This window comes from Cydia splendana, chromosome Z (assembly GCF_910591565.1).
Source record: "Cydia splendana chromosome Z, ilCydSple1.2, whole genome shotgun sequence".
Classification (NCBI taxonomy): domain Eukaryota; kingdom Metazoa; phylum Arthropoda; class Insecta; order Lepidoptera; family Tortricidae; genus Cydia; species Cydia splendana.
Window position 1 is genome coordinate 37,061,248 of NC_085987.1, and position 24,928 is coordinate 37,086,175.

At 37.4% G+C, this 24,928-nt stretch overlaps 1 protein-coding gene across 1 annotated transcript; it reads right to left on the reverse strand.

The window, feature by feature from the left end:
• Window positions 1-766: 766 nt before the first annotated feature.
• LOC134803935 (uncharacterized) lies at window positions 767-15,244 on the reverse strand. The gene is made up of 3 exons (XM_063776761.1): window positions 14,962-15,244; window positions 4,712-4,764; window positions 767-3,288 (listed from the first exon to the last, which is right to left on the reverse strand). The coding sequence occupies exons 1-3, from the start codon at window positions 14,977-14,979 to the stop codon at window positions 1,086-1,088; spliced, it is 2,274 nt and encodes a 757-aa protein (XP_063632831.1). The 5' UTR covers window positions 14,980-15,244; the 3' UTR covers window positions 767-1,085.
• Window positions 15,245-24,928: the final 9,684 nt, after the last annotated feature.

Here is a 24,928-nt window from a genome sequence, read left to right on the forward strand (position 1 = left end):
TTACTGTAAGTAAATAGTAAATATGAGTTACCTTAGTACTTATTATGCCTGGGCCACACTAACGGGAAACGGCGTTGATTATCGCATTAATCCCAGTGTAGCTGTATGAAAAGCGTCCTGCCATAAACAACGGCGTTTCCCAGTGTGACCCAGACATTACTTAGGTACTGAGGGCCTACCGCGAACCACGTTCGACGTGTTGCCTCCCTGTCACACTTACGTACTAATTTACAAGTGCGACACAGAGGCAACACGTCGAACGTGGTTCGCGGTAGGCCCTCAGTAGTTAATTAGTTACAGTTATCATTATGATATAAGCAAAAATGAAAAATGGTGAAATTATTACGGTACCTATATAAGAAGCACTGTGTTGGCCATAAAGCGCCACTTGTCGGTACTCTTTGGGCCTGGCCATGTCCACGGCGGTCAGGCACGCGTCACAGTGAAACGAGGCGGCGCCGCTGAAATCCTTATGCAGAAAATCTCCTGTACGTTTCACGGTGACGGCGTCGTGTCGTGGACATGTGGCCAGGACAGGATCTTCTGTATAGTACCTACAGCGCGATCAGTCCGAGGAAAGTGATTAATGAATGAAAACTAGGTATGCAACATCATCCGGGAACCCCAAATAGATAGCTATTAAAAACAATCGCGGTAAAATGTGCAAAAATAAAGAAAATGGGAAAAATGTACAGTCGGCAATAAAGCTTAAATATAATATAATAGTTATCAGCATAAATCAGATCATACACAATCATGAGCTGATATTAGGTAAAGTGTAATAAAATTACTCGTCAAGTAGTAATTTATGAATTTTGTAATTATAAAACTTCTTCATGTGTATATTACAACTTTGTCTAAGATTCGTAAAATGCATGAATGAATTCCGTTATCGCTTCTATTTACATAAATAATAATCGAATATGATTATTACGGCTACTTATGAAACAATTTAAAATATAAATATTCACTTAGCAACAGTTGTGTATCAAACAACGCACTCGCGGTCTTCCCTGTGTTGTAAACGTAGACTAAGATCACGGATAATGCAATAACCTAACAATAGCACTATAGTTCGGAATTGTTCATATTTTATCACCATATTTAAGCTTCCCTCTCACGGTGGATGAATCCGTTGGGTGCTCGTTTGTGAATCTGTGGAGATGTCTGAGCGACGTCGGGAGCACCGACCTGCCAGAACTCTTGTCCGTTGATGTAAACTCCTTTAACACTGAAAACCTATGCGCAGGTTCAGCTTTTGTTGCTGCGACACTTTGTAGTCTTTTTTTCTCACGAGTGCGTATGCTTTGTTTGGTGCCAGGATGGTGGTTTGTTGTAGGCGTGGCCGCCGTATCTGTGCTTTGTATTCTGTAAAAGCGAAGCGTAGAACCTGTGGTTGTGGCCACAGACGACGGCTGAGAAGTCGTCGACTGGGTGGGGGGCTCGGCGTACTGGAAGTTGTCGTTGGAAGCAGCCGGAGCCGACATAGGGTCTCCGTGCAACGCTTTGATAGCCATTGCCGAGTAATATTGGTGTACCGGTGAAGTTTCTTTTATAGTGTATGCCGTTGGTATATCTGTCGATTGAAAATTATCGAATGCTGCATTTATTTCCGCAGATGTAGGCGTATCGTCCTCTAGGGTTACACCCGACCCAGACGAGTTCGGGTCTTCTAGATGGTCTAGTACGGATTGATGTTGAGTGTGTCCTCCAAAACTTATATTTTGGGTCGATATCGACTTGTTTTTATTTTTTTTTCGTGCAGCCTGTCTGTCTTTGTTTTCTGTCGCTTGAACGTTTGAAGGAGAGGCATATGTGTCGTAATCAAAGTTGTTAGAGTAGCCTTTAAAATCAACAAACGGATCTTTGAAATTCGTAAAACTAGTTTGTGTCTGCGCGGATGCTGAGGAGTCGTAGGAGGTCGGCTTGTAGTCGTGCACGACGGTGCTGGACAAGGAGAAAGGCGCCGGCACACTGGCCTGCTGCAGCCGGTAGTCTGCGAGCTTGTCTTCGCTGTAGTATGGGTTCGGCGTTACATAACGACTTTTCAGTTTAGACTTGTCTTTAACTTTAAAAGATGGAATCCTCCTGTAATCGTCATAGTTCACTTCCGATGAAGATTCGTAATGTGGCGTTGGTGTCGTTGGTATAGGTTTCGGCGTCTTCTTTGGACGACTGTGGGGCGAATATATACCTTCATAGTACGAAAAGTCAGTCGATGCGGACGGTTTAGTTGGTTTTGAGTATTTTTGTGTCCCATATTTGTGGCGTTTGGGGGCACTTCCGCTGATTCGTAAACCCTGGCTATTGTAAGAGCCCTTGGGAGGTGAACTCAGGCTATCTTTTATTACGTCAATATCTGATGTAATCTCGCCATGATCGTGAAATATGTGATCGTGGGTTACGTCGCGAGGATTGTAAGCAGCGTATTCTAAATGCGATGGCGTTCCCATCGACCCGACAGCTGTTAATCCTGTGAAGGGGTCGGAAGAGAGAGCCAGCAAGGTTTGTGAGTTTTTGAGCGGAATCAGTGGGTGGTGCGCGGCCAGCGCGGACATGCTGGCGAGATGGTCACGCGGCCCGTGCAGGCCCACAACGCCGGTCAGCTTGGGCCTGTCGTCAAATACTACCTTGTGTATGTGCTCTTCGCTATACGTGTGAATGTGTTCGGTGTCGCCGTCGATAATTTTTTCAACTCGTTGCGGTTTCCTTATCTTTTTAATAGTTCCGGATCCTGCCACGTCCGAATAGAACTGTTCATGAAAACTGGACACTGGGTGTTCTTCTTCGGGTTGAGGTCTATTTCGCACCGTGATAACACGTTTAGGCTTTACTTTTTTTACCTTCTTTCGCGGTGTCTCATTAACCTTTAAAACCTTCACCCTTTTAGGGGTCGAAGCAGCGGTCGCGGCTGGGGCTGAGAAGGCGGACGGCAGGTAAGAGTCTTCCGGCTCGGGAGGAGGATCCAGGTCGTAATCCTGCTCTTCGACTTCAGAGTGGTTGGGTCCGTAGTACCCTCGGGCTCTATACAGTGGCAACAACTTGGAGGCCGCAGCCGCAACTCCAGGCAGTCTATTATGTGACTCCTCAAACAGCTCCTCTGAATCGAGTGGTACAATGCTGGCAACAGATGGCAATGCCACGTTCGTCGGGACCGCTACTGCCCCTTCTGCGTTCGGTAAGTAAGCGGGAGCATATTGGGACTGCGCAGGATGTTGCGTTATATAAATCTTCTTGTGGTGGTGTATGTGCTTCACCTTTTGTGGTAGATGTATCCGGATCTTTTTTCTGCAACAAAACAAAGTAGTGTCGGTATATCTTTGCGAGTGATCGATCGCATGCATGTTCATCGTGTATTGCCGGTGGCGGTTCCGCTTAGTGTCAATGGCTCGCGCGTGATGCGGCAGCGGCTTTCGCTGCTACGTCGCCGCGACGTCGCTGCCGCCCCGCCGTCACACTTCGCGTAATTCACACATTTCGGACCGCCAGTATTACCGATCGTCTTTACCTCATAGTGCGTAATGTCCCTTGGAATACTCGCACTTTCTACTGGCCAAGTACTCATTACGCCTGGTTGGTTGATTCATTTCAAGCAATTAGCGCTTAGCGGGGAAACATAACAATTTAAGGTCGCAATCGCTGGTGCATTGACATCGAATTTTACAGCGCGTGGCTTGGGGCGATTAATAAGAACGCTTTCGCAAACTATAACGAGTATCTATGAAGGACACAAGGTTATTTGACGTGTTTATGTGAAACATGATTAAATTTAACGTGACATGATTGATGATTTTAACTTAATACCAGTTGTATTGATCTGGGAGGTAATTAGTTAGTGTAAGTATATGGATTAGCCTGCCATGGTTATTATTGCCAAGTGTAGGTATTTTGACCATAAATATAAATTATTTATTTAGGTATAAAAAAACCGTGTCAAGATTCATAAAGAGGCCCACAGATTATCAGTTTGCCGGACGGTATCAGCCTGTCAGTTGTTCGGGGCTGTCAAATTTTGCATTTAACTGACAGGCTGAATATCGTCCGACGAACCTGGTAATCAGTGGGCCCCTTTACACGTGCAAAAATAAAAATTGTTACCTGAACTAAAGTGTTTAATCAAACGTGAGTGTTTTCGTGACAATAATAATTTGTAAATTAGTTAAAAAAAGAAAATCAAGAAGTTCTATTAAACTTTTAAATTAAATAATTATCATAATAGACTAATTTTGCTTGTATGTAAGAGAATATAATATACACCTCAATATGACATGGCCTGGCAAGTTAATCGTGTCTCTGAGTGTAATAAGTATATTTCGCAATGCTTTTAACAAAAAAAAAATACCCTTCGTCTCCATATTATTTATAAATAAAACTATCACCACCACCACAAAATAGTTGCAATCGGTCTGGTCATACCTCGCCATGATGAATTAATTCTTTGTGCGTTTCTGCAACGTATTGACAACATTCAAGATAGCTTTCTTATCTAAATACTATTACACGGTGGCTAAAAAATAACTGCATTCCCGCTGCCATGGAGGTTTTGGGATTATACTGAGCAACTTTTATTCTTTTACTATTTCGGGGTCGGTCACACGGTAAAAGTTGCTCAGTATAATCCCAAAACCTCCCTGGCAACGGGAGTGCAGTTATTTTTTAGCCACCCTGTATACTCATTTTAAAGTTGGTAAAGTAGAGTTAGTATACTTACTTTGGCCCATCGGCGGTAACGTGGACATACGCAACAGCTACCAGGACGGCGAACTAAAAAAATAAACAATAGTAAGGTTTTAATACTTTTAATTAACAATCAGCAGTTTTTTTTTGAGGCAACGTTGTCGATTTGCTTCAGAGGGATTAAAACTACCTCTTATCTAGGTATGTACTTAAGCAGATTGCAAGACAAAACAGATCGTTGACGCTTGAACGGTAAAAACCGTGAATGAAATTATACAAGTACGCTATACTGTAAATAAGGTAGAATTATCAAATCAGATTCAAAATCAATCAACCAGGTATTTGTAAAATAAGTACATACCTACTATTTACAGACTTTTGATTGTTTCTTTCGTTTTGATTCTACTAAGTATACCGAGTAGGTACCTATTTAAAAAATAACAATAGAGTATTATAATGTACATATTTAAAATAAATTATTTTACACCATGCATGAAATAAAGCACCAGATAATTATAAGAAAAACACAGATAAGAGTTATTTTTAAACACAAGTTCTATTTAATAAATCGGATAGAAATATAAAAAGTATGAGTTGACCGTGACGTCACGATGTAATGTTTCATATAAATTCCATATTAGCAAATCGTTTTGACAGTTCTAAAAGTAACTGATTTGACTAGTAGGAAAATACCCTATTATGGCACCGCAACAAAAAATCACACAGTTGTAGTAATAAGTATAACAAGGTCTAGTGCAAATGAAAAAGTCAGTGCGTAGTGCAAGGCTATGGGATTTACAACCAGCGCATGAAAAAAATTAAGTCATGTGCAAATAATAGACCTCGGGAGGATTTGTATGCGTTAAGCTGTTAAGCACATAAATCATTGTTCGGGGAATAAATGAAAATAGTGGATTTTACCTCATCAAAGTATGTAAGTAGGTACCTAGTGACAATGTATACTCAGGTAACTAACGACCTAAATATCTCTGAGGTCATGTTATTAGGAGTTGTTGGGTATGGGTTTTTTGGATAAGTCGGATCAGTTACCTACTATAAGCCACTTTTAAGAACCACGATACGAAGTTCGTTTTTTGCGCATCATACCTATTGCATTTAATCTCTATAGGTACATAAAATAAAGTAGGTACCTATATTATAGTTTTAGTTACCCTATTTATAACTAGCTGTACGGCTGAACCTAATTTAACAATTTTAGTTTTATTGAATTTTGCCTCTGTTCCGATTAAGAGAATAGCTATTTAGCTATAAATATCGATAAAATCACAAATATTTTTTGAAGGAAATTATTGGTTTACATGTAGGTAATTTTTCATGGAAGTATGTATTTTGAAAAAGTGGATATCGTTTTCTAGGTTTTCTTGGGTGCGAATTACCACTTCAGAATGGGAGATAACGGAGATGTACCTACCTTTATGTAAAAGTCGTTATAGCTATCGTTTTCTAGGTTCTCGGGGTTACGGATTTGGAAGATTATAAATCTAAGATGGCTGACGTACTTCTTTTTCGTAATCGTCATAGACATGATTTTCTAAACTGTAGGGGGTGAAGCGGATTTCGAGAAGTGAGGCGGTACGAAGCTAATAGTATAACATTAGAGTTCTGGTACCATCGTCCACACTGTTTACTGTACATCGGTGGACCTTATGCCTTTTGTAATAATGCCCACCGATTTGCAGTTAGGAGTGTTGCTATTTGTACCTAACTCGACTGATTCCTGTGGGCGCAGCACGGTTCCATTTTTATCGTCTATCACTATGCGCGTCCCTTTCGCACTTACATACTTGTTAGAACGTGACAGACATGGTGACAAGGGATAAAAACGCGACCGTGCTACGCCGCCTGGATTGACGATCTAATGTAGGTAACAAATACATAAAAAATCTCGCACTCGTACAAACGCTCAATATTGAATAAGAAAGTAAGTCCCCTGCACTAATTTTTATATGTGTTTACACTGTTTACTCAAATTATTGCATATTTGGGAGTATTCAGGTAAAGCCATTACTTTTTTTAGAACTATTTACAAATGTTGAGGTATTTTATTTCTGCTCATAATCGAAAAAAATAAGTGATTCTATTTTGTATGTTAAACCTATGTGACGGGTTATACAAAACGTACCTATGTGAAAAACACTAGCATACTTTTAAATATAAGTCCAGTAAATAAAAAACTACAAGTAGGTAGTTTTTTCGTAAAGCCTCCTTCTCATTGTACACATACTTATATGTATGTATGTGATATATTAACGTCAACACACAAAACCTTCCTTTTTATATATACTTCGTCGTAGACAGATAAACACACGGCAATAAATAAACTCTCACTCGCATCAATCACCTATCATTGAAAATTCTAGTGAAAATGTAAGTAAATAAATCCTGCGAAGTATATGACGGGCACATTCACCTTCTGACAAGAATAATAATAGTACATTACGATACAAGTGCGAAAAGTAGGAAATTCGCAACTCATGTCGATTTAAAACACTCCCTTCGGTCGTGGTTCAATCTATCGCCACTCGTTACGAATTACCTTTTCGCACGTGTATTGTACATATGGCCCTTTAAATTTTGACATAGGCACGTATTGTGGTAATTACCGCACTAGGGCAAAAATAATAAACACTATCCAAGAGTGAAGCACAGAGTGGTTGTAGATAAGGTCTAGAAACTCAAATGTCTTAAATATGTGTAGAATCACACAGTCCCCATTCCGGCTTGTTGGGATCCTGCGCGTCATACGCGTTACCTTACCTAAATAGTTACAATTGTTTACATATAACTTTGTATTGTAGGATTTGTATGTATGAAATTATGATCATGAGTTTTCGTTTGCACCTGTCGTACCAATTTTTTTTCTGTTGTCTTTTATCGATAAACGAATACCTTGGCTACGGGCCATGTGCAGCGCAGCCTCCGGCGATAAACAATGGCAGCAGCTGCTGAGGTGCTGCGAGCTTACCAAAAACCAGGCTCACTTGAACTTGTGTTTTTGTGCATTACATTCTGGTTGACTTTGTTCTTCAATAAGTTGTTGCATGAAGAAACTATTCCCGACGAATGGTGCGACAGTTTGCTGGTGCCCATTTTTAAAAACAAAGGGGATGTACAGGAATGCAACAACTATAGAGGAATAAAGCTCATGTCACATAGCATGAAAATATGGGAAAAAGTGATAGAGAGACGCCTGAGAGACGAGAGTGATATAACACAAAACCAATTTGGGTTTATGCCAGGGAGAGGTACAACAGACGCCATTTTTGCACTTCGCCAACTGTGCGAAAAATACAGACGTGCAAAAAAGAACTTGCATATGGTGTTTGTGGACCTTGAAAAGGCATACGATCGAGTACCCCGAGAGGTTTTGTGGTGGGCTTTGAAAGAGAAAAGCGTGCCTGGGAAGTATGTGGAGCTAATTCGGTCAATGTACAACCAATGTTGTACACGCGTCCGGTCAGCTGCTGGCACCACCGACAGGTTCAGTGTCACGGTAGGCTTGCACCAGGGATCGGCCTTAAGTCCTTACCTCTTCCTGCTTATTATGGACGCTCTGTCGTCGGACATACAGGAGGAGGCACCCTGGTGTATGCTTTTCGCTGATGACATTGTGCTTGTGGGTGAAGACGGACTCGAGGTACAGAGCAGACTTGAGAAATGGCGGCATAACCTGGAGAATGTTGGCCTGAAGATCAGCAGATCTAAAACTGAGCATATGTTCTGCGATTTCGGCGGTCTCTCCAGTTTCGCTGCCATGGAACTCGATGGCGTTACGTTGCCGGTCTGCTCCGACTTCAAGTACCTCGGTTCGCTGGTACAGTGCGATGGCGATATTGACCGTGATGTGAAAAACCGGATTAGCACAGGATGGATGAAATGGCGACAGGTCACGGGAACCATTTGCGACGCCCGAATGCCTCTTCGATTGAAGGGTAAAATTTATAAAACCATCATAAGACCTGTCGTCATGTATGGATCGGAGTGTTGGGCCCTAAAGGTGACGGATGAAAAGAGGTTGCATGTAGCGGAGATGAGAATGTTAAGATGGATGTGTGGTGTGACAAGAATGGATAGGATAAGGAATGAGTATATAAGAGGAAGCCTAAAAGTTGCACCCATAGTAGAAAAAGTAAGAGCGAATCGCCTAGCGTGGTACGGGCATGTGATGCGGAGGGATGAAAGTCATGTGACGAAAAAGGTATTACGAATGAATGTGGAGGGAAGTAATGGGAGAGGAAGACCGAGAAAAGGGTGGATGGACTGTGTGAGAGATGATATGAAGCGAACGCAAGTGAATGATGAGATGACGGGCGAGAGAGAGGTATGGAAGAAAAAGACATGCTGCGCCGACCCCAAATGAATGGGATAAGGGCAAGCGAATGATGACATTCTGTTAGATGTAGTTCAGTTAAAAATAAATAAAATAAGCCTATAACCAACAGCGTTTGTTACTATTCAAATTTATATCAAAAATATTTAATAAATTCTCTACAATCTGCATTCTGTTTATTGGACTAAATAATGTTCAGAGATGCTGAGATTTATTATATCTTAAGCGATCGTCTAGAATCTTGAATGTATGTAGTATTTTTCTTTCATACTGATTGAAGATAAGTTATTTTTTTAGCAACGCCTTCTGTTTGACCACTTACCATGTGGCTAGTGTCTGTTAGAGGCCCTAGATTTTCAGTGGAGGTCACAGAATTCCTGGTAAGGATCTCCATCTCCAGTCCAAATTACAGAGCTTTGAACACCAGCGTCGAGTTGTTTGCCTATCGGTATTCTATCCGATGCATTTTGGACAATGTCCGTATGCAGAGATTTGCAAGACTTAATATTTCATCACGGAACCTCGATAGAACAGATCTGTCTCCTCTTTCTTGGTGCAAACAGCTAAGGACTACCATTCGCTCCTGTCGTCTGTAGGTTTCGTTATTGTAACATAGCATGATTAATTCAAAACAAATCTTGTACGAATTGTGTACTTAATCGAACGAGCGAGCGAAGCGAAAGAAGTTCTTACATTCGACTTGGGACACGCGGCTGGCTAGGGGCACGTCCCGGCATTTCGAAGTTTTTAAGCTGAACTATCAGAGGATAGTTTGATACTCAAGAACTTAAGTAAAATTGTTCTAATTTAAATGAAATTGGGTAAACGTGTAGTTGAGGGCATTCTATTTTAGTCATTTAATTATGAGCACGCTCGATCAAGGGGTTATTGAGCTAGAAGACACTTACCATCAGGTGAGATTGTGGTCAAATGTTTACCTTTTTCCAATAAAAAAAAAAGAAGAGCTTGAAGGCTAAAAACAATGACCTAAAAAGCTATTTGTGAGGGGTCTTGCTATTCTGGTCATCTTTTTGCAAGAAAGTATGGTCGAGTTTGGTATCAAATGAAAGTGCTCGGCTTGCACTTTTATAATATCGTTTTTAAATTTACCATTTTGAAATAATTAGCAAGATAAAAATAAACGTAATATAGGTATTTGACATTTGACAGTATGAAATATTTCGGCTTACCACAGATACAGTATCAGTTAAGGGCTCCACAGACCTTGTAATATATCCACGCGATTTTTGATCCATTGCCGCCTATAGTGGGACATAAAATAGTAGAAATTAAATAAAATGGAACTGTCATAGTCTAATAAAACATGGTATTCTCTTCCCAGAGTGACACACGTCACAATAACATTGCCACTTTATATAGCGCTATCGCATATTATCATATAGCGCTGTCGCATGATGACGTAGGCTTGTGTCAGTCACGTGACCAAGAAAAGACGGGAAGAGAGTACCAGGCGGAGTATATTATTATACCATGGGAACTCTAAAATTTCCATACTATAGTCGGTCAAACAAGTTTGTCAGTAGAAAAAGGCGCGATAATCAAATTTTCTATGGGACGATAACCCTTTGCGCCTACATTTTTTAGCCGCTTTATTCTACTGACGGAAATGCCTTAACAGACTATAAATTGTTGCCATGTGTAAGCATTTTACGTCAAAAATGTGACAGCTACGTAGAAAGTGGCGCCCTCATTTATTAACCGACTTCTAAATCTCAAAAGGAGGAGATTCGATTGTGATTTTTTTATGTTTGTTACTCCATATCTCCGTCATTACTGGACCGATTTTGAAAATTATATTTTTGATTGTATGTATATGCATACAGATTGGTCCCGTTTTTGTCTAAACCCAGTTCTGATTATGGAATCCATGAGGAATCGAGGGAACTCCTCAAATCTTAAAGGCATACATATAGTGATTTATGTGTTTTATCAACAAATCAAGCATATACATTCAAAAAAATGACATTTGATGAAGTGGAACAGCTGATGATGGTCAGAACGGAACTCTTCAACGAAGCATAGTTCACGTTTGGCGATTTGTCCTCTTCGTTATATTTGTTAAGCAAGTTAAGTTTTTAAGCCACATTTTTGTCAAGCTCGAGTTCTGATGATGGGATCCATGAGGAATCGATGGAACTCCTCAAATCTTAAAGGCATGCGTATAGGATTTTTGTATTTTCTTCAGAAAATCAAGCATTTTCATTAAAAACTGTCGCATTTGATGAAGTGGAACTGCTGATGGTGATGAGAACGGAACTCTTCAACGACGCATAGTTCTCGTTTGGCAATTTGTCCTCTTCGTTATGTTTGTTAAGCAAGTTAAGTTTTTAAGTCACATTTTTGTCAAGCTCGAGGTCTGAAGATGGTATCCATGAGGAATCGAGGGAACTCCTCACATCTTAAAAGGCATGCGTATAGAGATTTGTGTATTTTCATCAGAAAATCAAGAATTTACATTAAAAACTGTCGCATTTGATGAAGTGGAACTGCTGATGATGATTTTTTTTTTATTGGAAAAAGGTAAACATTTGACCACCACAGATCAGAACAGAACTCTTCAATGACTACACGTTTGGCGATTTCGAATTTCGATTTTGACGGAGCTGGCCCTGGAGCCAGACCTGACCCGGATCCGGGCTCTTATCTGGACCTGAAGCCCGTCCTGGACCCGGAACTGGACCCGGACCTGGACTCGGACCTTGACCCGGAAAACCACTGATACTTAAGCTAAATAAACCACTATGATTACCTACCATAAAATGTAGGTATAAAGTATAATGATGCCAAACTAGCCCCTCCCGCTCAAACCCCCGTACACCGCACCGCACGCGCCGTTAAGTGGGTTAGGTTAGGTTTGAACTGCGATCCTCACAGAACCGAAAAAAAGTGGGTTAGGTTAGGTTAGAACTGCGAGCTTTACAGAAACGAAATGCTACTAGAAAAGTGGTTTTGGTTAGGTTGGAACTGCAATCCTCACAGAACCGAACCACTATCAGAGAAGTGGGTTCGTGAGGCTAAAACTGCGACCCTTACAGAAACGAAATGCTACCTACTAGAAAAGTGGGTGGTTTTACCTCCTTTTCTACATAGTGCACCATCTATGTACAATAATCTTTCACCGGCCCCCATAGAAGTCGTTTTCTTTTTCTTGAAAATTATTTTCTACTATTTCTGTGCCTCCAGTGTAAAAGGGTTTAACTCGAGTTTGTCCAAATTACAAATTTTGCAAGTACAAGGTTTATTTCAAGAACCTACATCTTTTGTGCTGACACACATGGCCCTAATACGACTTCTAATTGCTGAGATATCGATTGTGCAAAAGGATTAAAGTTTGCCAAAGATCTTAACCATTATGTTCAAAACGATTTATTTTTATATAATCTCGTTTAAAAAATTGGTATGTAAGAATCGTCTTACGAACGATGGTTAAAGTAAAGTTTAATCTAAGTGAATAAAGTACATTTCAAAAAACATTGGGTGTAAGGAAATCAAAATTCACTTAGATCTATTTCAACTACCTAGTTTAGTTCGTAAGTGACGGTAAAACTTGAGTTTTTTTATTATTCACAAACAATTTTTAGGACGTCATGATGTGTAAAGGGGTATAAATAATTTAGTTTATGGCTATTATGGTTAATGTTCACTTAGATTCCTTTCCATATGAAATTTATTAGTTGATCAATGTTGTGCTAAACGGTGGAAGTCAATAGGATGACCAGCGACTGCTTTGGGTGTGGAGAGATTGATGATCAAGGATGTGCGGGGTGCAGAAGAGGGGTCGGCGGCGCGTACGCCGCTCGGCTCCCGTGAGTCCCGCTCGTGGAATCATGACGCATGCCATCAGCTTTTATAACTTCAGTGTGCTATGGAAAACTGAAGTCATTGCGAGAAAAGGTAAACGAAAAAAAGGAATAGTTGTTGTTTATTGAAGTGAGCGAATTCAAAATATCAAAAAGAAAGTCCTGTCGAAGAAAATACACCTGGCAGACTGATTATGAAATAATTGGGCAACAAAAACAAAAAATAAGATGGGGAAGTAAGACCAACAAGTACAACTGCCTTGTTGTACTGCCCATTCGCAATTTGAACAGAGAAATTAAAGATATTAAGTCACTCTTTAATTACATTGATATTATTCTTTTTGGTTTGTTTTTTTACCATCATTCTAAAAAAATGCAATATTTTGTTCCCAAAATAGTTTCTTTACACAATACAAAAGTTCAAAAAGATTTTAGCACCACTATTAGAGAAAGTGCAGTTTAACCTTTTCACACATTCATTATTTTTGTGAAAAGGGATATAAGTTTTTTTTGAAAGTTAATATTACTGTTACTTTCACATAAGTCAGGTTAATTTAAATGACAAGTTATAATTCATGACTTAAACTATCTAAACTAAAAACAAAAACCTAATTTTTTTAGAAATAATGCAGAGAAAACACGGTTTGAAACGTTTTTCGGCCATACTGAAAAATTTCATTTTTTCAGTTTAACCCTTTTGCACTGGAGGCACAGATTTTATGTCGAACTATACGAGTAAGTAGGTGCAACAAAGTCAATCGCTCTATATAATTTTTGGCAAACCGCGAGTTCTCAGTTCGGGGCGAACTACTAGTTATGTTATTAACACTAATTGATGTTTTATTATAGTTATCGTCATTGTTGTGTTTTTGTGTTGTGGTTGCAACCCTATCATATTCGTTACCATGTGTCATGTTATTCATAATGTTGTGTTTAAGAGTTGCCGAGATGTAATATTAATATTATAATAAAATGTAGTCTGTATAAAAATCTCTCATAATTTATTGCCATTGTGTGTGCTCGAAAAATAAATTATACCTATCAATATTAACCCTCTTATTCATAAACGCGCTACAAGCCTCGATTAGCTAATAATCGTTAGTCAGTAACTAAATAATATTTATAAAAATATACCGTGATACACTATTGCCTCGAAGTTTATTAGTGTCAGAAATAAGGAATATCAGTTTAAGCGGTGTATTTATTGTGTTAATGTTTTACTTACTCGTAAGCTTATAAATCATAACGTGTTAGGTACAAAGTTTTACAGTACATATGGCCCTTTACATTTTTGACATAGCCACGTATTGTCCTTAATCCCGCCCTATGGCGGTCTTTACAGTACCATAAGTAAGTAACACCATATGTACTGTATAATAAGTATTAGTAAACCTAAATCAATAGGTGAAAATATGACAGTAGAAATGATAATGAAGATGTTTAATCTGTGCGTAAAATAAGTTTGCATTCACTACATTATCGATCAGTCCAGAAAAGGACTTAATCCCAAACAAGGGTGTAAATCCAATACGGGCGAATATTTAAACGGAGGTTAGCACAGAACCTAAAAGTATATTGAGATAGATTATGCTTAGAAATGTAATGAAAAATTTAACAATACAAAATAATTCGGCCCGCAATGTAATACAACACACAAATTACGGGATGCGAGCTTTTTAAAGTAACTGTGAACGCTTGTTGGCAGTTACTATTAAAAAACTCGTATCTCGTAATATCAAGCCATGTTATGTCTCCTAATGTTTGCAGTACATTGCTGCTCGGTAAATTAAAAAAATAATTACGGGGTCATAATTAAGTGTAACTTAAAAATACCTCTTTATTAATGATTAGACGGATAAATTCTATATCTGGTTTAATTTATTGCCCGTATTGGATACATATAATATTTATACATTTAATTTCAAATCAAGTCCTCATTTCATTTAGCCCATATCGGTCATCATACTTCACGAATTAAGTATTAAGACTTCACTTTTTAGATCATGCAATCCTCATTAGGTTCACTTGTTTCACTGTCCCAAAATGCACCTTTTACGTCACTTTCACCAGTCACTTAACACTATTCCAAAACTAACACTACATGATACCGACCAATTTCCACCAATCCATGTTCACTTTCCGTTGTTGCGCTGGGGGAAGGTTTTTTCACGTTTTTCTATATTTTTTTCATGGGAATGGAGCACTGGTCAAAACCGCACTGGCCTTCAAGCTCGTATGATAATTATTCGCGAGCGCCTGATTATTTATAACATTGATTTTCACGCCTGAAAGGGTGCACGCCGCGTGTGTGCGTATAGTAGTGCACTTCGAGTGCAGCCGGCGCCCGCGCAGCGCGCCTGCCACTTTACGATCAATCTAAGATATAAACTGCATTAATACACGTATAAGATACCCAAATAAAAAAAACTTACGTAAATACGAAGTAGGTAATTTTAAGGAAACATTCGCAATGTGCCGACGTAATTTATTATTATCGATTCTTAAGAAATAAACTCCACACATGACTTTATACCTAGCACATAATTTAAATATGTTTTCCTCGTTAGAGATATGTTTGGTGTTTACTCTTTAAGTTTTCCATTTTCATATTTAAGCCCGGGGTATGAAAATTTATGTGGACTACAATCAAACGTTACGTTACGTTATGTTTCGTGCGCAACTTATCTTGCTCATTCCCTAGCAACGGCTACATGGAAACACTTCAATTTGCAGAGATTTGATCTTAAATTTCATGATGTAGGTATTAATCGTTCGTAAAGTGGAGTTAGAGTTAGAGGAGCTGGTCGCGATGCCCAATGTAATTGGCGAGATCAAAGCCACACGACTCCGCTGGCTCCTGGAGAGGATGGGAGAGGATCATGCTGTGAGAAGAGCGTATGTGGGGGGCAGGGTAGGAAACGTCCGTCTGGGCGTCCCAGATACCGCGGGAGGGTCGAAGCCCTTCGGAGTACCCAACTGGCATGAAGTGGCGCAGAATAGGGCAGAGTGGCGCTCTCTTGTCTCGGAGGCCAAGATCCTTTTTGGGTCACTGAGCCAGTGAAGTAGTAAAGTGGAGTTCAATAGAAAGGACAAATAATGTAAACAAATATGACACATTTTTAGCATTTGACGTATAGGTAACCTAAAAGTTTCACGATAGTTGTTTTCATTGACACATACATACCATATATTTTAAATACTAATTGATATAAATAAAACGTTTAAGTACCTATTTAAACTGTAAATAAAATCATGGCTGGCCACAAAAAGTGCGAGATTACGAAGAAATTACGGGTGATAGGTTTGTTTACATTATTTGTCTTTTAACTAATTCCACTTTAGTAAACTCCAGTCGTGCGTCGGAGCTGACACACACACTTTTTTTATCGCTTTATACATATAATTGGTTGTGGAACAAGTAAGAATAGCATAAATAATACTAAATCCAGACTCAGATCAATTAACATGAAAGCAAAGAAGGCTCACTTGGCTTGGCCATGTACAATTGCACATAGAATGGATCCTAGAAGACTTCCACGTCAAGTCATGCTAGGCCACATCTCAAACGCCAGGAGGCCGGTTGGAAGCCCTGTGGCCAATGATGATGATACACGTAATTGGTAATACCAATTGTATTAAAATTTTGTTATTGTAGAATATTTCCTCATAAAATAAAACTACACTATAGTCTGATTTTTTTAACTAAGTATGATGAAAAATATCTTAGTTTTGTATGGTACCAATTGTTTTTGTCCTGTAGACCTGTAGTTTGCCGTAGTTTATTAAGCATATGAAATGAACATCATGTAAGTATTAAGTGGTAATATAGTAGGTGGAAGTCTATGTAAAATAGTATGCACCAAAATTGCTTCGATAAGATACCTGTGATGTCTATCTTCGGTGTATTCCCATTAATCCCTGCCCCACGGGGTCTGTCGGGGACAAATAAGAACACACTCTGTCTTTTAGACTGGTTTTATTTTTCATAAAATCGATTTCGACTGGCAAATCATATTACTTTTTGGCAACCGGGTTTTTTAACCTAATTAGACCCCGCTGAATCCGAATTTGCCGGTTGCTTGATCGAAATCTTGACCGGAAGTGAGATATTTGACATTAAAGGTCCCTTTTTTTAGTTTTTCGTAAATAACTCTTAAACGGTGGCGCATAGCAAATTTTTTTCTATTACACAAGTAATCTGCATAAAATTGCCTACAAGAAAGATTCAGTACAATTTTTCGCTAGGATTAATATTCAAAGAGATATTAACGCGGGAAATTTAATTATAATCACTTCTAAGGTCCTTTTTTTTAGTTTTTCGAAGCACAATGATATTATTGATATCGCGGCTAAGGATTTTTCTACATGGAACAGTGCCAGATCTTTCAATTCGTATAAGTACCTCAAAACTATAATTATAAATATAGGTTGTTATAAATATAGGTGTTAGCATTATTCTGATTTTTCGAGACGTTCACGTTTGGCGATTTGTCTTCTTTGTTAAGGACAACAATTTTCAAGGTACAGTTCTGATTAATGAATCTGACGATCAAATATTTCATAGAATAAAATTTCCGAGGAGAAATAATGATATAATGTAGGTAATGTACCGATGGTACCATAATTAGCACGTACCGGCTGAGTCCACGCATACGCGTGCCATTTTAGCGGAGAAGTAGACCAAACTATAAGCATTCAAGTTAGTAGGATGACTCGAAGATGGTCCGGCCAGCGAGCACTGCTCGCGTGAGCTCCCCTGCGCACACGCAACACATCCGCATTATAATACCGATCGCGTAACAACTACAAACAACCGTTTTTTGAGGAAATAACTCGATAACAACTAAATAATAATTGGTCTAGATATGGTACGCCGTACTTTTTAAAAGGTTCCGTAACTATTAAATGTTACAAAAAAACTCGACCCAAAAAACACAATGTATTTTTACTAACTGTAATTAGCTTAGTTTGACGGCTATAGCTTATGTCCCGTTTAATACAAGGTAGTTTTGTAAACATAAAAATGTGTTTTTTTTTTCATATAACTGTTGGTTTCTTACCTATGACATTTTATTTAATTTCTCTTTATTTTACTAGGTAAGTATACTTAATTGGTATTACATTCTATTTTTTATTATATTATGTATTAGTATATGTATTTTGTAGTATTACATTATATTATTTATAATTTCCTTAATTTTTTTACACATTACATTTATGTGGATTTTTAACACTTGAGTAAGCATCTAACGCGTGATTTAACGAAATACGAGTATAAACTAATTTAACTATCCTTTACGTATCGTTGCTTGTTAATACGTCTATGTATATTTTTGAGAATTGTACCTTTCATGCCTAGTTAACAAAAAATCATGTCTTATCTTTATTGCAAAGTAATATATTGTAAGTAGTAAATATGTTGGTACATTGTCCATCAAAATCGAAAGTAAGACTGTTTTCTGTTAAGTGGTTAAATAGGAGTGAGTGGTTATTACGAGTTAACTATCATATCACAAGTTACTATTACTAGCCATGACCGTGGAAGGACTTGCCTTGCCGGCCACGGTCCACCGCATGCACACACCTACATAACTTTTTAGTCAATTACCTACGTTAATATAAAGAAAGAAAGACCATGTCAATAGCAAAAAAGATTGTACTTTTTACAAAACAAATGAAAATGTTAGGCATTAAGAAGTGTGCGCTCGTAGACCACGAAAATAACAATATACCTATGTAGTGAACGCAATGCGCATGGGGTTGCTGGAGAGCATGACGTGTTTGGTTGGGTTAAATGTAATGCCTGTGTTACAACAACGCTATATGCAACATTTTTACTTTTTTCTAAAATAAAAAATAAATAAAAATAATACGTACTTAATCATACTTACCCCGAAGTTAACGGAATTCAATAAAACCACGGTGTATAAGCAGAGAGAGGGAAGTCAATACCTATAGTGTTAACCTCTTTATGAATACGACTCGTATTTATTAAGGGTATTTTGGGCAATCATATTAAATCATAACGCCATCCATTTCTAATAATGAACAACATCATTAGACGGGCGATTTAGAAACCTAGTACCTATGTACCTATTTACTTAAATTAGTACAAATATTGCTTATAATACCCTTAAGGATGTCCACGTAATACGAATGCAATATAAACGCATATGCTCAACTAGTATTTTAATCATAGATACCTACTTTTTCTTTCTGGCCATGCGATTCTGCAATCTATTGCATTTTAATAAGTACCACCTAATGCGCAGCCGATGGTTGGTTGTCGACATCCGTTATTAGAGTCTGCGCACGAGTCGAGTTGACATGCTACTGTTATATCACGATTACGATTTACTGAATGAAAAAATGTTATGCTAACAGTGCTATTGACCGTCACATATAATGGCGACCGCGTGGACATGTAATAAGGCTAATTAATAGTTTAGATTTTTTAATTTCAGTTACTTTTTCTTTATTTTATTCGTATTAGTATCATATCAGCCAGAGGACGTCCACTGCTGAAAATAAGTAGGCCTCCCCCAAAGAGTGCCACAATGACCGGTCTTGCGCCACCCGTATCCAGCGGACTCCCGCGACCTTTACCAGGTTCAATTGAACCGGCTAGTAAAATATCACTTTGAACCTGTTTTCAAAACTCATTCTAGTTTGCTAGAGTCCGTCTAAGGCCTAAGCGAACTTCACACCGATTTGAATAAAACAAAGTATTTTCATAAAAAATTGACATGATAACTATACAATCATTTGGTATCATCAAGCTGATCTGATGATAAAGCCAGGGGGAGGATAGTGAAACTATGTAGGTAGTTACTAACTAGTAAAACCCTGGATTATGGGTTCTTATGATAATTTTTGACTAGTTACATTACGATTTATTATATTACGATGGCGACATAACATACCTACAGTCTGCAATAAAATCGTGTAGTTAAAGTTTAATTTCTCACGTCAATTCCAATATTTATTGAAAGAAATACCAATATTTCCCTACGCAAAAATAGGTCATATCGAAGCAAGCGTAACGACGATTAAGTTTAAAGTAAGTATAATTTCATAGTCCGTTAATTTGCTTGAAACATGTTTGTAATGCGTATACATAGCATGTACAATAGGCCCCGCTGAAGAAAATTTAATCGCACTAGGTTTACTTACGAGTTGCGTAATGACCGAGACAAGCATAAAATAAAAACTGCACTTTGACTTTTGCTTAACCCATATCTTTATCGACAATAATCTTTAACTAACGGCCTGGATAAAAGTTTGTTATTTCAGGGTGAAAGAGAACTAGAAATTTAACAATACAAGGGTTAATTCAGCATCAGCGGTAAAGTTGTCTTATAAGGTCTATATCTGAAATAATCAGCATTATTAATAAGTATACAAAGAAGATTAATAAAAATGTAGACAAGTACATGAAATTACACAGGTTTATCAATTGATATTTAGAATATTAGGTTATGTGTCAAATGGTAAACAAGTCGTCGTATTTGTTTACATAACTTTGCGCTTCTTCTATGGATCCAGTCTTTAGATTCCAGGTGAAAAACTGGGGGAACTCTTCGCAAATTTTGCGCTTTCACCATGTAAGAGAGGCGGCCTATTGGGGAGCGCGTCGTCGATATCAATAGGCGTGAAATAGTTACCTATATTATAATTTATATATTTTTTATACTCTTCAGCTAAATTGCAATGCTGCCTCTTAAGGAATGGCACCAACAAATCTTTTCAATCTGACAGCAACCGCCAGGTATTAATTCAAATAAATCTGTGCCATTCACCGTCCGTCGACTGAGAAGGCTGTAAAGATGGCAAATTTACAATACACAACATCTCAAAGAATTTTACAACGCAGAGCTTTTGTATTGGTACTTGGTACAGAGATTGACAACCTACATTATATACTAGTCTCTGTTAATGCGATGCTTCCCGCTTTCTACCGGGCTTGTCCATCACCCGTGAGCGCGCATTATCGCTACGCAAGACAAAAAAAAATGTTCCTTCATATTGAATTATTGCATAGCGCAATTTAACTATGTTAATCAAATCTAATATACAAGCCTATTTTATGCATAATTGTTAATATCAACAATGGCGAGAAGTACAGTCAGATAAAATAGTAACGGATGAGATTGAGTGTCAGAAGTATATCTACTCAATATCTTCTATCTAATGGCTTAACAAACAATATATGACTCTAAAGTAAAATAATTTTAAGTAGAATACCTTTAAACGAGAAGTTTAAAGGTATTCTACTTAAAATTATTTTACTTTAAAGTCATATATTGTTAAAAGGTAAACAGGGTCTCGTTTAAAGGTATTCTAAAAGTAAAAACATGTCACTGATAATTTATTTAAATTCCTTACCGTGTAGATTTAAGGTAGTGCTGCAGCATTAGGTGTAAATTACGGCATTCTTTGCAATGGCATTAGTTTTCATTAGTGTCAAATATCATGGATGAAATAAACTTTACAGTACATATGGTACTTTACCGCCCTTGGGCGAGATTAAGAACACTATGCGCCTATGTCAAAAATTTAAATGGCCATATGTGACGTTCCACAGGAAAAGGTACCTTATGAGGGTTTCTAGTTTCGGAGATATGAAATGTTTTGTAAAGAGGTGAAAAAATGCTCAATTTTTTTTTATTGTGTGATCTGAAACCTTAATGCGTAACGTTTGTTTACCTGTTTTTATTTTTGTTATAAGTTAGTTATAAGCCTAGTAATGTCGTCTCAGAGTTTAGTAGAAAAGGTACCTTATGGAAAAAAGATTGAAAATTCCCAAAAAGACTAGTCAATACGGGAAAAGAAGTTTGGTTTGTATTAGCATTCTGCAAAACTAATTTGATAATTTCAGTTCTGGTTGGGGCGCCTCGCAAATATTATAACCGTACATAGACCGACATCACAAATCCAAGTAGCCTGCTATTATACCAAAGTTACTCTCGTCAAGTCTTTCTTAACTAGAATAATCTTCATTTGGTTTGGTCGCATGCAGTAAATCAGCCATTGGTTTGCTGAAAAATGCCAATACCCGACGCATTACCTTATGGAATATCTGAGGTCATTGAACCTCAATGCCGCTTATCTTCAATAGAAACCGAAATATATTATTGATAAGAAATAGACGATTTATACCATTACCAAAATATTATTAGTTTATCCTAACTGTTCCATCATCATCATCATGCCTCATCATGTAACTTAATCACAAGGTACCTTTTCATTACATACAAATTATTGGTCTTTTTTAAGATTATTATGACGAAGAACTAATTAAATTTGGGGCAGTTTAATGTAAATTAATATTTTCTATTCATAAAAGATAAACTGTAATATGATTGATATTTTGTAGTGATGTATTATTAGATTTATTTCCATAAGGTACCTTTTCGTAAATGTATGGAGCAAATACTGTTATTGTTATGTAAGTTTAAAGTGGCATAAGGGGTTAAATATAGTATTTAGTTGGGGTTTTAGGATTTATTTCATTTGAATGACAGAATTTCTTTCATATGTGCTCAGAAAAATTGATTGTGTGTGACATTAAAAGTAAAAATATTCAATTTTGTGATTTAATATGAAAAAGTCAGAAAATACATTTTCACCTCTAAATCGGTATTGTTTTTTGCTTAAACTGTCTGTCAGTGTCGTTTTCTAATAGATAAAATTTAAATCTTGAGAGCTCATTGCAATCAATCGTGAAAATGAAATAAAACTTTATTTTCAAGAGATTGGTTAGTATACACATAAATCAGTCGATATCAAAAGTTTCTATTTGCATTACAGAACAAGTCGCAATATTTTTTTAATCTCAGATATATAAGGTATTACTATTTGTAGTCAACTATGTAACTTACTTCAGGAACATAGTTTTTTAGGCGGCTAAACTTAAAACTTCTCTATCGTAAAGTTGCTCATTTCACAACATTATTTTCAAAAAATCATATCTCTGTAACTACGCAACCTAGAAGGTTGATCTTTTATGTTATCGATAGCTTATTTATTGTAGATTACTGGGGTATGCATAACTCCATACCCGCCATAAGGTACCTTTGACCGTGGGACGTCACATATGTACTGTAAAACGTTGTACAATACACATGCGAAAAGGTAATTCGCAACTCGTGTCGATCTTTGGCATGAGAAATTATAGATAGGCACGTAATGAGCCATGACCATAATGAGATAGCGTTAGACCAAGAAAAGTCTGCAACGATTTTGATAGCATACGCAGTGCAATTGTTATTTATACCTCATTAGTTCAAAGGATATTGACGTTTAAAATAACACTTGCACTGCGTGTGCTATCAAAATCGTTGCAGACTTATCTTGGTATAACTCTAGTGACGCTCGACCGATAGACGATAAAAGGGCAACGAACGACAAAACCCAACCTAATAATTTAAAAATGCAGCAGGTGACCAATATGAACGAAAAGTGTCGTGATCATTTCTATTTTTTTATATATTCTATTTCGCGTATTATATAAACGATTATCGTTTGTTCCCCAGTTTCTACAAGATCTATATTGCCATGAGCTATAATTGTGTACGTTTACTAACAGATTGAGCCTAACAGTATCAATTCCAAACAAAAAGGCCGGAGATTACCGCTGTCCATCTCCCGTCACTCGCGGCCCGTTCCCACACTAAAAGGTAACTCGCCATTAAAATGTTACGACGCAGTAACCAGAGTAATTGTAACCAATTTTTGAACCTTTTTATTACCCCATGCAACTATCAAGTTGTTATCTCGAGCCTCGAGGACCGCCACGCTTCGGGGACCACTCTACACCAGATAAAAGGCTCTCTGGTTTAATGCGCCTATCGAAAGTGGGTGCTATAGACTAGTAAATGTCAGTGGTACAGTTTATAATCTCTTTAATTAGACGCTCTTTTGTTTTTGCAGCTTGACATAACTACGAAACAAATCATAATGTATAATTTGAACAAAAAAATCCGGCACGCTTGTTAGCAGATACAAGTATGTATTTTAAATTAATGCTGCATATATTCGTATACGCGGACGAAACCATATGTTAGAAATATATGACGATTGAAAAAATATCAAAATTGTGATTTTCATTGTAAGTAGAGGATTATCGCCTGCATAACTTAACCATTCATAACAATAGGTACCTTACCTATATAATAAAAAAATACATAAAATAAATGTCCACATATATGACGATTCTGAAAATTCTCGTTAGTCCAGTTTTAGTAAATAATTATGTATGTACTTATACCTCTACTTACCTTTAAGAAACGTGAAGGATGCAATCAATATAACTGTACTGTTAATTTTAAACTATGCAGTATATCCTAAAATGTACATCGAGATATACAAACCCCGCCGTGTCTGAAATCCGATAATTACAGCGGAATATGGTGTTAAATAACCTATACCCTGATTATGGGTCTTTTTATTTTGTTTTCTTTTACTGTAGGTAAGAGATAAACGTATGCTAGTTTTGTGGTGAGATAAGTACGTATGCTGCTGTTGGTGTTTATTTATATGTACGAATATATATGTGACGTCCCACGGTCAAAGGTACCTTATGGCGGGTATGGAGTTATGCATACCCCAGTAATCTACAATAAATAAGCTATCGATAACATAAAAGATCAACCTTCTAGGTTGCGTAGTTACAGAGATATGATTTTTTGAAAATAATGTTGTGAAATGAGCAACTTTACGATAGAGAAGTTTTAAGTTTAGCCGCCTAAAAAACTATGTTCCTGAAGTAAGTTACATAGTTGACTACAAATAGTAATACCTTATATATCTGAGATTAAAAAAATATTGCGACTTGTTCTGTAATGCAAATAGAAACTTTTGATATCGACTGATTTATGTGTATACTAACCAATCTCTTGAAAATAAAGTTTTATTTCATTTTCACGATTGATTGCAATGAGCTCTCAAGATTTAAATTTTATCTATTAGAAAACGACACTGACAGACAGTTTAAGCAAAAAACAATACCGATTTAGAGGTGAAAATGTATTTTCTGACTTTTTCATATTAAATCACAAAATTGAATATTTTTACTTTT

Coding starts and splice junctions, on each gene's coding strand:
- LOC134803935 (XM_063776761.1), bottom strand. Junction 3,289..4,711: donor GTTACCGCCGATGGGCCAAA/GTAAGTATACTA, acceptor GTTTTGTTGCAG/AAAAAAGATCCGGATACATC.